Source organism: Equus quagga, chromosome 4 (genome assembly GCF_021613505.1).
Source record: "Equus quagga isolate Etosha38 chromosome 4, UCLA_HA_Equagga_1.0, whole genome shotgun sequence".
In the NCBI taxonomy this organism is placed as follows: Eukaryota; Metazoa; Chordata; class Mammalia; order Perissodactyla; family Equidae; genus Equus; species Equus quagga.
In genome coordinates this window covers 57,664,029-57,680,223 of record NC_060270.1, presented here as the reverse complement: position 1 = coordinate 57,680,223, position 16,195 = coordinate 57,664,029, and the positions used below count along the sequence as shown (strand labels likewise).

Here is a 16,195-nt window from a genome sequence, read left to right as displayed (position 1 = left end):
GAAAACCTCATATGTGAAAAATTACTTTCATTATACTTAAAAACTCTGAAAACTCAATAATAAAACAATCCAATAAAAATTTTGGCAAAAGATTTGAGCATCCATTTTACCAAGGAAGATATATGGATAATAAATAAGCCCATGAAAAGATACTCCACACCATTAATCATTAGTGGAATGTCGATCAAAACCACAATTAGATACCAATTAGAATCTTAAAATTAAAAAGACTGACTACACATTAAAAAGTCATGACTAGGATATGGAGCAACTGGAACTCTCATGCACTGCTGGGGAGAATGTAGAACCACTTTGGAAACAGTTTGGTAATTTCCTAAAAAGTTAAACATATATTTACCTTGTGATTCAGTTATTCCAACTCTAGGTATTTACCTGAGAGATATGAAAACATATGTATATACAAAGAGTTGTACCTGAATGTTTATAGTCTATATTATTTTTATAATAGCCAAAACCTGGAAATAATTTGAATGTTTGTCGACAGGTGACTGCATAAAGAAATCATAGTGTATCCTTACAATGGAATACTACCCGGCAGTAAAAAGGCATGAGTACAGACAAAAAAGTGTACAAATCATATGATTCCATCTGTGTAAAATACTGGAAAATTCAAAGTAATGTCTAGTGATAGAAAGCAGATCAGTGGTTGACTGGGGACTGGGAAGTGGAGTGAAGGCAGAGGGGCATGGAAGAAGAAAGAGGGACGTGAAAGATTTTGGAGTAATGGATATGCTTATTATCTTAACTGTAATGGTGCCTTCATGGCTGTATGCATTTGTCAAAGCCTATCAATCTGTGCACTTTAAACGTGTGCAGTTTACTGTAGTTTCATTATACTTCAATGAAGCTCTTTGGAAAATTTTTAAGAAAAGATAGCAATACACACTTGACGTAATGTAGACATTTAGTAAATAGTTGTTTCTTTAAATTATTATATATATTATCTCACTCATTATACTGTAGGATCCTTGAAATGAGAAACTATATCTATCTATCTTTTTATTCTCAACTTGTAACATGGTACCTTATACATAAGAGGTGGTCCATAAATTTTTGAACAAATGCAAGTAATGAATTTTGAACAATTGAATCTAAAGACTAGACTCTGTGAGGGCCTAATAGGACTCTGACACTGTTTGTCTACAAGATCTGAAGTATTTCATGTGTACATTCTCTTCAAATAGGAGGTTTCAAAAACCTGGTTATAAGTAGGGTAAAAGTTACTATATATATATATATATATATATAATTTTGTTTTTATTGTAGTAAAACACCCTTAACATAAAATTTACCATCCTAACCATTTTTAAGTGTACCGTTCAGTGGTTTTAAATACATTTACATTGTTGTGTAACCATCACCACCATCCATCCCCATCACTCTTTCTATCTTGTAGAACTGAAACTCTGTACCCATTAAACAATGACTTCCCATTTCCATCTCCCCTGGCAATCACCATTATACATTTTGTCTTTGTGATATTGACCACTCTAAAATCTTATATAAGTAGAATAATAAGGTATTTGCCTTTTTGTGACTGGCTTATTTTACTTAGCACAGTGTCCTCAAGGTTCATCCATGTTGTAGCATATTGCAGAATTTCCTTCCTTTTTAAGGTTCAATAATATTCCATTACATGCATATGCCACCTTTTGCTTATCTATTCATCTATCGATGGACACTTGGGTTGCTTCCACATCTTAGCTATTGTGAATAATGCCTCTATGAACAAATATGTACAGATACATCTTTGAGACCATACGTTCAGTTCTTTTGGGTATGTACTTAGACGCAGAATTGCTGGATCATATGGTAATTCTGCTTTTTAATTTTTTGAGGACCTGCCGTACTGTTTTCCACAGTAACTGTACCATTTTAATTCCCACCGACAGTGCACAAGTTACAGCTTCTCTGCATCTTCACCAACAGTTGTGCTATGTGCAAGCTGCTTCGGGAACAGGTGCACAGTTGCCTGCCACATGGCTGAGGGTAGGGGATGGGTAGCTGCTACCATGCTAATAATTGAAAGTGACCAAAATTAACTGCAATTTAGTGTCCAGTCTTCAACAGAATCCAGAGTTCTAAAAGAGTTACATCGGACAGATTCTGCCAGTGTAATTATTGTCTAGGTGGAAAGAAAGATTCCTGGTGTTTCCTACTCCACCATCTTCCCAGAATCCTCTCTGTATGTTGTTTTGTATAAAAAGAGCATATGATCATATGAAATTGAGAGTAACTGCTGAAAACCATATAATCTAACCCTAATTTTGATTTTGCCAAGTGTTGCTAATTTCGCAAAGTCTAATTTTTTTCTCAGTTTGAGTTCTCATTTAGCTCAGCCACAGTCTTTCTTTCAGACTTTCTACTTCCGTGTGCTTAACCACCCCAAAACTATTGTTGGCGGTTGGAATGGCTATAGCTTCATCAACTTCCAGAATTTCCAGAGTCATTGCTAGGGGTTCAGGGAGCTGAATATGAATGGAAGTGAGAATGGTAGGTAAATAGGTTAAATAGTTTAGTGTGTAAACTGACTTATATAAAGGTAGGCTTCTCTTTTTTTTATATAGGCGTGGCTTAAAGGATGGTGCTGGTTTTGAACGTTGACTTTGGCAGTATGTTGAGAATCTAAACGTGCAGTCTATATAAGGAACTCATGGGATTGGCCTCAATAAGAGTAAATCCAAAGTCTAAGGAAAAAGTCTAGACATCGAGGATGAGCTCGTCTACAAGCCATGAGGAGATTGACCTATCTTTTGGTTTTATCTTAGGAGCTTTTGTTTCTTCTTAAAAAAAAAAAAAAGTGGATACTCTTCTCTAAAACTAGAGCTTACAAATGGAATTAAGTAGGTATATTTGGCTGCCAAAGGGCGGGAAGGGAGCAGAGCAGTTCTGGAGAATCCATGACAGTAGGAAGACTACCAACCCCCCCTCCCCTCACCAGCAGACCTCTATTAATTTAGAAATTTTAAGCCCTATATGATAAGAATTTCTAGAAGAAATACAGTTTTCTTTAAATGAGTTAAAATTATGGTACAATATCTGAACTAAACAGCTACTGATGAAATAGGCAGGTGGGACCTGGAGGGTTTCAGCCAAGAGGACTCTTGTGATGCTTTCTCTCTTTTGGGACAAACTCAAGGCTCAGACAGTGTAGGGAAGCCTTTGGAAAGGATTTGAGGGGCAGGTGACTGACAGAAAAAGACTGCAACCAAGAATCTCAGGCCCATTCAAATTACTCACCAGTCAAGGTAAAAGAAAGATATTTGCACCCTGGGAAAAAAGGAGAGAACATTCTCATCTGCAAACACTATCCAAGAAAAATACTTGAGAAATGAATCTTAAATATTTTGAGTAAAAATGTTTATAAAATACAGATTACTTTAAAAGTCTGGTGAATCTAACAGTATGTTTATCCCCATAGTTGGAGTTGATACCTATATTTCACAAATAAACTTTAGCAAGTTAAATTTGTATAGGCAGATGTATTTAGAGTGGAATCATATTTCATTTACTGGGAGACATGTATTATTTTGGACAGATTTTTATTTTGAACAGAATTAAGAACCTATCCTTATGCTTTTATATGTATGAAATTAATTGCTTTGACTCCATAAATATCCTAGTGATTTAGTTAGAAGGATCCTGAGATTTGAAGTTAGAAGGTCTTAATTTCAGTCCATCACTTACCACTAGAGGCAAGTTACTAAACTGCTCTTATTCCCTGGTTTTATCTTTGAAATATGTATTTTATGTTGTAGAATGTTAGAGGGATTAATGAAAATATAAATATGTCTTAACAGGTGTTTTTATCATAAACATCAACTATCAAGAATCTTTCCTTAGGAATGGTAATCACTATATTTTCAAGGTGGTGGTTATAAATGAGGGAGAAAGGAAACTATCGAGGGGCATTTTGTGGGGTAGGAGACTTTAACAGTATTGTTAATATTTTATTGGATATGGGTACTCATCATTCTGTATGTTTTTCTGTGTCTTTAACATTTCTTAATTGTTAAAATAATTTTTCCTTATGAAATACGTAAAATTTCCCCATGAAATATCTTAACCAATAAAGTGTCTAACATTTTTCTATCGGAGGACACTGCTTACTAGAACACTCTGTCTTAAAGTCTCATGAAAAATCAAGAAATTTCGTAACCCTGGACATGCATTTCTGCATCCCAGCAGTGAGTCGGGGCTGAGTATCAGCTGCGCCCTCCAGCGAGGCCCTGTCCCCCACAGTTCTCCACACTCACTGTGCTCTCTGATTCTGGTGTCAAGTGCCATTTGCCTTTTATCGTCATGAATGTTTGTATTAACCGCTTGGCCCCTATACCAGTTTAGTTTATAACTGTTAGAGAGATTATATTCAGTAGATGTCGCATTCTTCTATTGATATTTTGCTGTGATAGTTTAATTTGATGTCACGTATTTTCAATACTTTATAAAGCACATTTACGTACGTTTTTTATCTACAAACACATAACATAAAGTACTCTTTTGTTTCTCAGCTCTTCCTTCTCCCATACCCTGTCAGTCCTTTCATGTCACCAATTAAACATTTCAGGTCTAGTTCTTCCTGCCCAAGCTTACTGCCACTGCTGCCCTCAGGCCCTCATCCTCTCTCACCTGGACTTCTTTAATTGCTCCCTAACTGAGTTCCTAGCCTCTAGTCACATTCCTTTCAGTTCGTCCTCAACGTCCTAACGCGTGTTGTTAGAATGACGTATCAAAGTGCAGATCTCATCTCCTCATCCCACTGTTTCAGACTCTTCCCAGTCTCTCCGTCTTCTAGGGCGGGGTCAGCAAACTTTCCTTAGGGATCCAGAGAGTAAATATTTTAGGCTTTGCTTGCCGTAAGTTTTCTGCCACAAATAATTGACTCTGCTATTGTTGAGTTGAGCACAAAAGCAACCATAGACAATGTATAAACAAATGGGCATCGCTACGTTCCAGTAAAACTTATTTAGAAAACCAGGCTGCTGGTTTGGGCCGTAGTTCCTTAGCTGCGATCTGTTGCCTGTGTTCCTCGCCTGTCTTCCCTGCTGTCTCGTCTGCCGCGCTCCCATCCTGGTCTGCAGTTTGTTCAGAAGCACCATCCAAACTCGTAAACTTTTCTGAGCACATCTTCTTTCTATACCCAATTATTTAATTCTTTTCATTCAAACTCTTTTTTCCACAAATAGCAAAATATTCAAATATATCTTATAAAACATTAATACTCAAATGATGGTATATATAAACATGAGGTTAGTCACTTGCTGACATCTTTATAAATGTATTATGAAGTAAAGTCTTAAGGTTTTTTTTAATTGAGTTCAAAATACTTTACATGAATGTAAGATTTCAGTTGTACATTATTTCTTGACTGTCACCACATACTGCTCCCCTTCACCCGCTGTGCCCACCCCCGACCCCCCTTCCCCTGGTAACCACTGAACTGTTGTCTTTGTCCATGTGTTTGTTCATATTCCACCTATGAGTGGAATCATCTGGTATTTGTCTTTCTCAGTCTGGCTTATTTCACTAAGCATAATTCCTTCCAGGTCCTTCCATGTTATTGCAAATGGAATGAATTTGTCTTTTTTTCTGGCTGTGTAGTAGTCTATTGTGTGTGTGTGTGTATATATGTATATATTTTTTTTTCCACATTTTCTTTATCCAATCATCAGTCAATGGGCACTTCAGTTGCTTCCATGTCTTAGCTATTGTGAATAGTGCTGCAATGAACATAGGGGTGCATATGCTACTTTGGATTGTTGATTTCAAGTTGTTTGGGTAGATACCCAGTAGTGGGATGGCTGGCTCATATGGTAGTTCTATTTGTAGTTTTTTGAGGAATCTCCATACTGTTTTCCATAGTGGCTGCACCAGTTTGCATTTCCACCTGCAGTGTATGAGGGTTCCCTTCTCTCCACACCCTCTCCAACATTTGTTATTTTTAGTCTTAGTGATTATAGCCATTTTAACAGGCATAAGATGATATCTTAGTGTAGTTTTGATTTGCATTTCCCTGATGATTAATGATGTTGAATATCTTTTCATGTGTTTATTGGCCATCTGTATATCTTCTTTGGAAAAATGTCTGTTCATCTCCTCTGCCCATTTTTTGATCGGGTTGTTTGCTTTTTTATTGTTCAGTTGTGTGAGTTCCTTATATATTATGGAGAGTAACCCCTTGTCAGATATATGATCTGCAAATGTTTTCTCCCAGTTGGTGGGCTGTCTCTTTGTTTTGATTCTTGTTTCTTTTGCCTTGCAGAAGCTCTTTAGTCTGATGAACTCCCACTTGTTTATTTTTTCTTTTGTTTCCCTTGTCTGAGAGGACATGGTATTTGAAAAGATCCTCTTTAGTTCGATGTCAAATAGTGTACTACCTATATTATCTTCCAGGAATTTTATGGTTTTAGGACGTATCTTCAAGTCTTTGATCCATTTTGAGTTTATTTTTGTTTATGGTGTGAGATAGTGGTCTACCCTCATTCTTTTGCATGTGGCTGTCCAGTTTTCCCAACACCATTTATTGAAGAGACTCTTCTTTCCCCATTGTATGTTCTTGGCACCTTTGTTGAAGATTAGCTATCCATAGATGTGTGGTTTTATCTCTGAGCTGTCAGTTCTGTTCCATTGATCTGTGTGCGTGCTTTTGTACCAGTACCATGCCATTTTGATCACTATGGCTTTGTAGTACATTTTGAAGTTAGTGATTGTGATTCCCCAGCTTTGTTCTTTTTTCTAAGGATGGCTTTAGCAATTTGGGATCTTTGGTTGCCCCATATGGATTTTAGGATTCTTTGCTCTATTTCTGTGAAGAATGTCATTGGGGTTCTGATTGTGATTGCATTGAATCTGTAGATTGCTTTGGGTAGGATGGACATTTTAACTATGTTTATTCTTCCAATCCATGAGCAAGGAATCTCTTTCCATCTCTTTATCTCATTATCAATTTCTTTCAGTAATGTCTTATAGTTTTCGTTGTATAAGTCCTTCACCTCCTTGGTTAAGTTTATTTCTAGGTACTTTTAGTTGCGATTGCAAATGTAATTGTATTCTTGAGTTCTCTTTCTCTAAGTTCATTATTGGAGTATAGAAAAGCAGCTGATTTTTGTAAGTTGGTTCTGTACCCTGCAACTTTACGGTAGTTGTCAATTATTTCTATTAGTTTTCCAGTGGATTTTTTGGGGTTTTCTATAAGATCATGGTGTCTGTAGACAGCAAGAATTTCACTTCTTTACTCCCTATTTGGATTCCTTTTATTCCTTTCTCTTGCCTAATTGCTCTGGCGAAAACCTCCAGTACTATGTTGAATAAGAGTGGTGATAATGGGTATCTTTGTCTTGTTCCTGTTCTCAGGGGGATGGCGTTCAGTTTTTGCCCATTGAGTATGATGTTGGCTGTGGATTTGTCATATATGGCCTTTACAATGTTGAGGTAATTTCCCTCTATGACCATTTTGTTAAGAGTTTTTATCATAAGTGGCTGTTGGATCTTGTCAAATGCTTTCTCTGCATCTATCGAGAGATATGTGGTTTTTATTCCTCAGTTTGTTGATGTGGTGTGTCGCATTGATTTATTCGCAGATGTTCAACCATCCTTGTGTCCCTGGTATGAATGCCACTTGATCGTGATGTATGATCCTTTTTTGTATTGCTGGATTCGGGTTGCCAAAATTTTGTTGAGGACTTTTGCGTCTATGTTCATCAACGATATTGGCCTATAGTTTTCCTTTTTTGTGCTGTCCTTGTCAGGCTTTGGGATCAGAGTGATGTTGACCTCATAGAACGTGTTAGGAAGTGTTCCATCTTCCCTAAGTTTTTGGAATAGCTTGAGAAGGATAGGTATGAAATCCTCTCTGAAAATTTGGTAGAATTCCCCAGGAAAGCCGTCTGGTCCTGGGGTTTTATTCTTTGGGTTGCTTTTGATTGCTGTTTCAATCTCTTTCCTTGTGATTTGTCTATTCAGATTGTCTGTTTCTTCTTGATTCCGCTTTGGGAGTTTGTAAGAATCTAAGAATTGATCCATTTCTTCTAGATTATCCATTTTGTTGGCATATAGTTTTTCATAATATTCTCTTAGAATCCGTTGTATTTCTGTGGAGTCTGTTGTTATTTCTCTTCTTCCATTTCTGATTTTGTTTATCTGAGCTTTCTCTCTTTTTTCCTTTGTAAGTCTGGCTAGGGGTTTGTCAATTTTATATGTCTTCTCAAAGAACCAGCTCTTTGTTTCACTGATCCTTTCTACTGCCTTTTTTGTTTCAATAGCATTTATTTCTGTTGATTTTTATTATTTCCCTCCTTCTGCTGACTTTCGGCTTTGTTTGTTCTTCTTTTTCTAATTCAGTTAGGTGTCATTTGAGATTGCTTATTTGGGATTTTTCTTGTTTGTTAAGGTGTGCCTGTATTGTCATGAATTTCCCTATTAAGACAGCTTTTGCTGCATCCCACATGAGTTGGTATGGTATGTTATCATTTTCATTTGTCTCCAGATATTTTTTATTTCTCCTTTAATTTCTTCAGTGATCCATTGCTTGTTCAATAGCATGTTGTTTAGTCTCCATATTTTTGTCCCTTTCTCAGCTTTTTTCTTGTTATTCATTTCTAGCTTTATAGCATTATGGTGAGAAAAGATGCTTGTTATTATTTCAATTTTTTTAAATTTATAGAGGCTTGCCTTGTTTTCCAACATGTGGTCTATCCTTGAAAACATTCTGTGAGCACTTGAGAAGAATGTGTATTCTGCTGTATTTGGATGGAGTGTTCTATATATGTCTATTAAGTCCAACTGGTTTCGCTTTTCATTTAATTCCACTGTTTCCTTGTTGATTTTCTGTGTGGATGATGTGTCCATTGATGTGATTGGAGTGTTGAGGTACCCTACTGTTATTGTGTTATTTTTAATATCTTCTTTTAGGTTTGTTAATAGTTGCTTTACGAACTTTGGTGCTCCTGTGTTGGGTGCATAGATATTTATAAGCATTATTTCTTCTTGTTGGAGTGTCCTTTTCATCATTATATACTGCCCCTCTTTTTCTCTCTTTACCTGCCTTATCTTGATGTTTACTTTGCCATTAGCTTCGATATCATCATCCATCCCTTCACTCTGAGCCTGTGTTTATCTTTAGAGCTGAGATGTGTTTTCTGGAGGCAACAAATTGTTGTGTCTTGTTCTTTCATCCATCTCGCCACTCTCTTTTTATTGGAGAATTCAATCCATTTATATTTAGTGTGATTATTGATGTATGAGGACTTAATGCTGTCATTTTATCACTCGTTTTCCAGTTTTCCTGCATTTCCTTTGTTTCTTGTCCTGTGTGCTTTGGTCTAGCCATTGAATTATGTAGTTTTTTATGGTGTATTCCTTTGTTTTTTCCTTATTTATTTTTTGTGTCTCTGTTCTGCTTTTTTATTTAGTGGTTACCCTGAGGTTTGTATTCAGAATCTCATGTATAAGATAGTCCATTTTCTGATGGCCTCTTATTTCCTTAGTCCAAGCCAATTCAGTCCCTTTCCTCCTCCCCTGCTACATTGTTTTTCTCATGTATTATTCCAAGTTGTGTTGTGAGTTTGTGGTTAAAGTGACAAGATTGTCTTTGTTTTTGGTGTTTTCCTTCCCTTTAGCCTAATGCTATAGTTGAATAGTTTCTATCCTATTCTGATTCTGTCTACCTATTTATCTCGTTACTCTGTGTTTTGTGATGCCTTTCTCCCTTTTTTCCTTTTTTCAGGTATGAGGACCTTCTTGAGGATTTCTTCTGGAGGGGGAGGGTGCCTCATGGCTTTGAAGTCCCTTAACTTTTGTTTGTCTGGGAAAGATTTAATTTCTCCCTCATCTGAAGGTTATTTTTGCTGGGTAGAGTATTCTTGGCTGAAGATTCTTGTCTTTTAAAGATTTGAATATGTTGTTCCATTCTCTCCTAGCTTGTAAGGTTTCTGCAGAGAAATCTGCTGAAATCCTGATAGGGGTTCCTTTGTAGCTTATTTTCTTCTGCCTTACTGCCCTTAGTATTCTTTCTTTGTCATTCATTTTTGCCAGTTTTACTACTATATGCCTCGCAGTAGGTTTTTTTACATTGACAAATCTAGGAGATCTGGAAGCCTCTTCCACACATATTTCCCTCTCTTTCCCTATATTTGGGAAGTTCTCTGCTATTATTTCTTTGAACACGCTTTCTGCTCTATTCTTCTCTTCACCTTCTGGAATACCTATAATTCTTATGTTGCATTTCCTCATTGAGTCGGATATTTTTCAGAGGCTTTCTTCATTTCTTTTTACTCTTAGTTCTCTCTCCTCCTCTGTCTGAAGCATTACAACATGTCTATCTTCGATTATGCTGATACACTCCTCTATGATGTCCACTTGAGCATTTAGGGAATCCGTATTTTGTTTTATCTCTTCCATTGTGCCTTTCAGCTCTATTTCTAGTTGATTCTTCTTTATAGTTTCAAGCTCTTTTATGAAATAGCTCCTGAAGTCGTTGAATTGTTTCTCTACTTTCTCTTTTACCTGTTTGAGTTTTTTGATGATGGTTATTTTGAACTCATTGTCATTTAGATTACATATTTCTGTGTCCTCAGGACTGAATTCTGGGTGCTTGTCATTTTCTCTCTGGTCTGGAGATTTGATGTAGTGTCTGACATTGGAAGGTCCTGTCTTTCTCATTCTGATATTATTTGGTTGCAGTTACTGCCTATCACCACTGGGTGGGGGTCGAGGGCCGTATATTCTGAGATCACCTTCAGCTGAGATCCCAGGCACTGGAGCAGTGGGGGGAGCCAATGGGGTGAGGGGTGCTTTCTCCTGCGTTCATTCTGGGCTTTATCGATCAGCTCTTACTATCTGCTCTCCTGGGGTTTTGGCTTGATGAGTTCACACCCCACGAAAGCTTTGGCCCCATTAGAGGGCTTCCCTCTAGGCTACAAGAGCCCTTGGGAGTCCTTGGTGATCCCCCAAACGAGTGTCCCCACCCCCTTTCCTTCCCTCACAGATCCTCTCGAGTTGGAATCAGTCTTTAGGGGAGGGAGCGAAGTTCTCTCTTACCTGGTTCCGGCTCCTCCAAGGGGGGCTCTAGCCTCTCTGCCTTCCGTCATGTGACTGTGTGTCTCTCCGATGTTTTTGTATTATGTTAGAGTGTCCTCTGTTAGAGTATGGATGTCCCTTTTTCTTTTATGTTGGAGGGGAGAGAGTCCCAGGCAAGTTCACTCTGCCGTGATTCTGACGTCACTCAAGTCTTAAGTTTTAAAAACAGTTTTTAACAAGTCTTTCCTAAGATCATAATCTTCATACAATCCATGTTATAGTTTTGATACCATCAACACATTATCCAAGAATCTCAGGATAGGTCACTGGTAGGAAAGTAGTTTAGTTTCAACATTCTCAACTGTATTGAATCAAGGTTTGTTAGGAGAACAATTTTAGGACAGTTGGTAGGAATTGTAAGCGTGTAACTGTAACTCACATGGGAATACATCTTCATCACAATTGCTCCTTTCACGGACAGTTAGGAAAGCAGAAGATATTTGGCTTTGGGATATGACTTGCCTGAGATGTTGGACTTCAAGTTGCCATTTAAATTCTAATGGTTACTCCACATGTTTCCGTACACAAAGAAGTAACAGAACCTGAGAGTGTGTTTTTAACTGTGGGGGTTTTGCCCCATTATTAACTTGCAAGTTATTGAAGCCATTGTCATTTAGTGCTGTGTTGGCTAGTGGACAAACTCTTTGCCAGTAAAAAAATGAAAGACCTTCATTCTTGCATCATATTAATGAAAAGTGTGATGCAGTTACTGAGTTGAGAGAGTAGATAGGTAGAGCTGCTGTGGTGGAGTTTTGTTAAGATGTGGATGGATATTAATGCTGATTGTGATAAAAGTCTCTGAATTTTCTGATACTCACATAACAATGCATTAATTTAAAGCTCCGTCTATATAAAACTGACCTGTAAATGTCTTTTATGGTTGATTTTCAGCCACCAGCTGAACAGGCCAAAGCCAGACTACAGCTGGTTCTTGAAGCTGCTGGTAAGTGTTGATAATTAACTTTATTTAAATGAGAAAGTATGAAATAAATCCTAGCATGCTCACAGATGGGTCAAAGAGAAAAACACCTATTTTCATATATCCTCACAAATCTATGAGCTCTGGATTATATGTATGGCCATATTTTACCTGAAATATTTATTGCTGCAGTATAATGCTAAAAGTTCATTCTTTACCTTTTTTTTTTATAAAATTCACTTCACTTTTGGTTTTAATTTTGATGAAGTCCGGTTTTTTTTGTCTTTTATAGACTGTTTTTGGTGGCATGTTTAAGAATTCTCTGCCTAACTCAACATTGTGAAGATTTTCTCCTAGAAGTTTTGTATTTTCACATTTTATATTTAAAACTGTAATCTATTTTGATTTAATTTTTGTATGAGGTGTGTTTTAAATCAAGATTTTCATTGTTCTAAAGGAGACGAGATAAATGTCATTTCATGATTCGTCCAGTTACATTGGACTAACTCGTTGGACTGTTTGTTCTAGACACCATCTAATCTTAAAATACCCTATGTTTTATTTCTCAATGGTACAGTAATACTAGGACTGTGATTTTAGATATAATTCCCAGATTCATGTAGACATTAAATACTTTACCTTTTTAAAAATATAGAAGATCCATGTTCTCTTTTCTAATTACTGGTATTTTACTCTAAATCTTCATGTACTCTTCAAAAATGTATGTAACTTATTTTAGTATTCATTGATTGAGAAAATATGTATGTGCATATTGATTCAAGGATTTTGTGCATTAGCTCCTTGCATTCTCACCCAAACTGTCCGCAGTCTAAAGTTTGGGAATAGCAGTATAAATGATATACTAGCTTCATAAGCTGCTCATAGAAGTGATTTGCCATGTAGGGATAAAAATTGATACATATTTTGACTGTATGTCTCTATACCTCTCCATATTACTTTAAAAGTCACTTATATTTTATGTACTAATCTTACTCATTTTATCTTTAATTCTGTGGAAAAGATGATTTATTAACATTTTGCTTGCCTTCGAGTTTTTCATATTTTGACTCTCAAATAAATATAGTATAGGATAAAACTAGTTAATATGATTCTCTATCGTCTGCATAATATACATTCATTCTTTAGTGGCATTTTACTTTGAAAAAAATATTTCCAGTTTATAATTTGAGTGTTGACAACTCTTCTTTTAAAGGAAAATATTTGTGATGCTTAGTCCAGAAAATATTTGTTTCCATTAAGACAGCTACACAGAATTTCATCATAGGTTTATACAGTGTATTTAATCTGCTGATGACTTTGAAGCATATTATGAAACAGGTCTGACAGTCCAAACCTCACAGTGTATAACTTGCTTATACTATCCCAGCTCTCACTACTAATTTTTTAATTTACCATTCTACATTTTATTAAGGATAAAGAGCGAGGTTCTGTGAATTTGAGAGATTCAAAATACTATGATGATTTTCAAATTAAAAAACTTATATTGGCCTGAATAAGCAAAGGATAGACTGGAGCTAGACATAGCATTATTTATTTAATAATTTATGTTTTCTCCAACTTTTCCATTTTATCAATAATACTGCAATGCACACACACCCTGTTACAAATTGTGTTTTCCATATTTTAGATTATTTTCTTGGGATTGATTACTATGGAAATGAGTTTATGAGATTACAGGGTATTAATATTTAGAACTCCTTTTTGTACATTTTTACTAAATTCTTTTACAAAAGGGCTTTGCCACTTTTCATTGCTGCTTGTTAAGTAACCATTTTTACCAGACTTAGCTTTTTGATGCCAGTTCCATGAGTATATTGCTTTATAATGTGACAACATGTTATACCCCTTTGAAAAATATCCAGTACTGCTTTTAATCATAACTGTGCCTTGGAGAGGGGAAGCAGAGGGTTGAATAGGGGAGGAGCACATGAGAAATACAGAACTTATTGTTAAGGTTCTAGTTCTCTGTTTCAGTGATGAATTCAAGGTGTCCGTTGTATTATTAGAAATAAACAAATAAGCCAAATGAAGAAGGGAGGAATAACAAGAACTGGAGCTCAGTCGGTCCTTAAGTCTAGGCTAGTCCTCAGGTTTCCACAGCTGGCTGGGAAGGTCTGCTAGCGCCCTTCTGGAGTTTACTTGAGTTCCCAGGGAAAACACCCTTGACTTTGGGGCCTTAAAATTGCATACAGAGAAAGTCTTAAGGCTATGTGCTAGATTCTTGAGATAGGATTTATTTCAGCCTTATAGTAACTATAATCTGGTAGATAGGGTTCATATATAGAAATCCTGCTGATTAGACTTAGTATTTTACTCTAACTGTGGGTCCCAGAAGAAAGTTGTATATAGAACCATTGCATTGTTATTGATTTTTTAGTGAGTGTTAATAATGTTATTGGTTTGGAATTAAAATATATTTAAAACATTTGGCAACTATTATCAGAGGTATGGTTTTGAAAGAAATATGTATGAGTAAAATAACATTAAGCAAAATGTAGCTGTAGGGTGTCATGTGTTTTATACCAAACATGAATTTGAAGTCAGAGATTTTATTGTATTTATTAATGATCATATTTTGTATGCACTGAACTGTTACATTTTTATACTTTGCTATGCAAAGTCTTCACATTTACATAGTCTCCTTTTTTTATTGCGGTAACAGTGGTTTATAGCATTACATTAATTTCAGGTGTACATCATTATATTTCGATTCCTGTGTAGATTACATCATGTTCACAACCCAGAGACTAATAACAACCCATCACCACACCTGTGCCTAATCACCCCTTTCGCCTCCTCCCTCCCCCCTTCCCTTCTGGTGACCACCGATCCAATCTCTGTCTCTATGTGATTGTTTGTTTCTGTTTTTATCTTCTGTTTATGAGTGGGTTCATATGGCATTTGACTTTCTCCCTCTGACTTATTTCGCTTAGCATAATAACCCTCAAGGTCCATCCCTGCATCAAAAATGGCCGATTTCATTTCTTATGGCTAAGTAGTAGTCCGTTGTGTATATACACCACATCTTCTTTATCCGTTTGTCCTTTGATCAGCACTTAGGTTGCTTCCTAGTCTTAGCTGTTGTGAATAATGCTGCAATGAACATAGGGGGGCACATATCTTTACGTACTCATGTTTCTTTGGATAAATACCCAGCAGTGGAATAGCTGAATCATATGGTAGCTCTACTTAAATTTTTGTGGAATCTCCATACTGCTTTCCATAGTGACTGCCCCAGTTTGCACTCCCACCAGCAGTGTACGAGGGTTCCCTTCTCTCCACATTCTCTCCAACATTTGTTGTTTCCTGTCTTGTTAATTATAGACATTCTGACGAGAGTGAGGTGATATGTCATTGTAGTTTTGATTTGCATTTCCCTGATAGTTAATGATTCGAACATCCTTTCATGTGCCTGTTGGCCAGCTGTATATCCTCTTTGGAGAAATGTCTGTTCAGATCTTTTGCCCACTTTTTAATTGGGTTGTTAGTTTTTTTCATTGTTGAGATGTGTAAGTTCTTTGTATATTTTGGATATTAACCCCTTATCTGATATATGGTTTGCAAATATCTTCTCCCAATTGTTAGTTTGTCTTTTTGTTTTGTTGATGGTTTCCTTTGCTGTGCAGAAGCTTTTTAGTTTGATGTAGTCCCATTTGTCTATTTTTTCTTTTGTTTCCCTTGCCTGGTCAGACATGGTACTTGAAAATATGCTGCTAAGACCAATGTTGAAGAGTGTACTACCTGTGTTTTCTTCCAGAACTTCCATGGTTTCAAGTCTTACATTCAAGTCTTTAATCCATTTTGAGTTAATTTTTGTGCATGGTGTAAGATAATGGTCTAATTTCATTCTGTTACATGTGGCTGTCCAGTTTTCCCAACACCATTTATTGAAGAGACTTAGCTGTCCATGTAAGTGTGGGTTTGTTTCTGGGCTCTCGATTCTGTTCCATTGATGTGTGTCTTTTTTTGTGCCACTACCATGCTGTTTTGGTTACTGTAGCTTTGTAGTATAGTTTGAAATCAGGAAGTGTGATACCTCCAGCTTTGTTCTTTTTTTCTCAGGGTTCATTTGGCTATTCGGGGTCTTTTGTTGTTCCATATAAGTTTTAGGATTCTTTGTTCTATTTCTGTGAAAAATATTGTTGGAACTTTGATATG

At 36.4% G+C, this 16,195-nt stretch overlaps 1 protein-coding gene across 1 annotated transcript in view; it reads left to right on the top strand.

The window, feature by feature from the left end:
• RSRC1 (arginine and serine rich coiled-coil 1) overlaps positions 1-16,195 on the top strand; it is a 394,875-nt gene that overhangs the window by 225,583 nt on the left and 153,097 nt on the right. Inside the window, exon 7 of the mRNA XM_046659843.1 lies at positions 11,989-12,040. Within this exon, the coding sequence (XP_046515799.1) occupies positions 11,989-12,040 (52 nt within the window). The remainder of the gene's footprint in view (positions 1-11,988; positions 12,041-16,195) is intronic.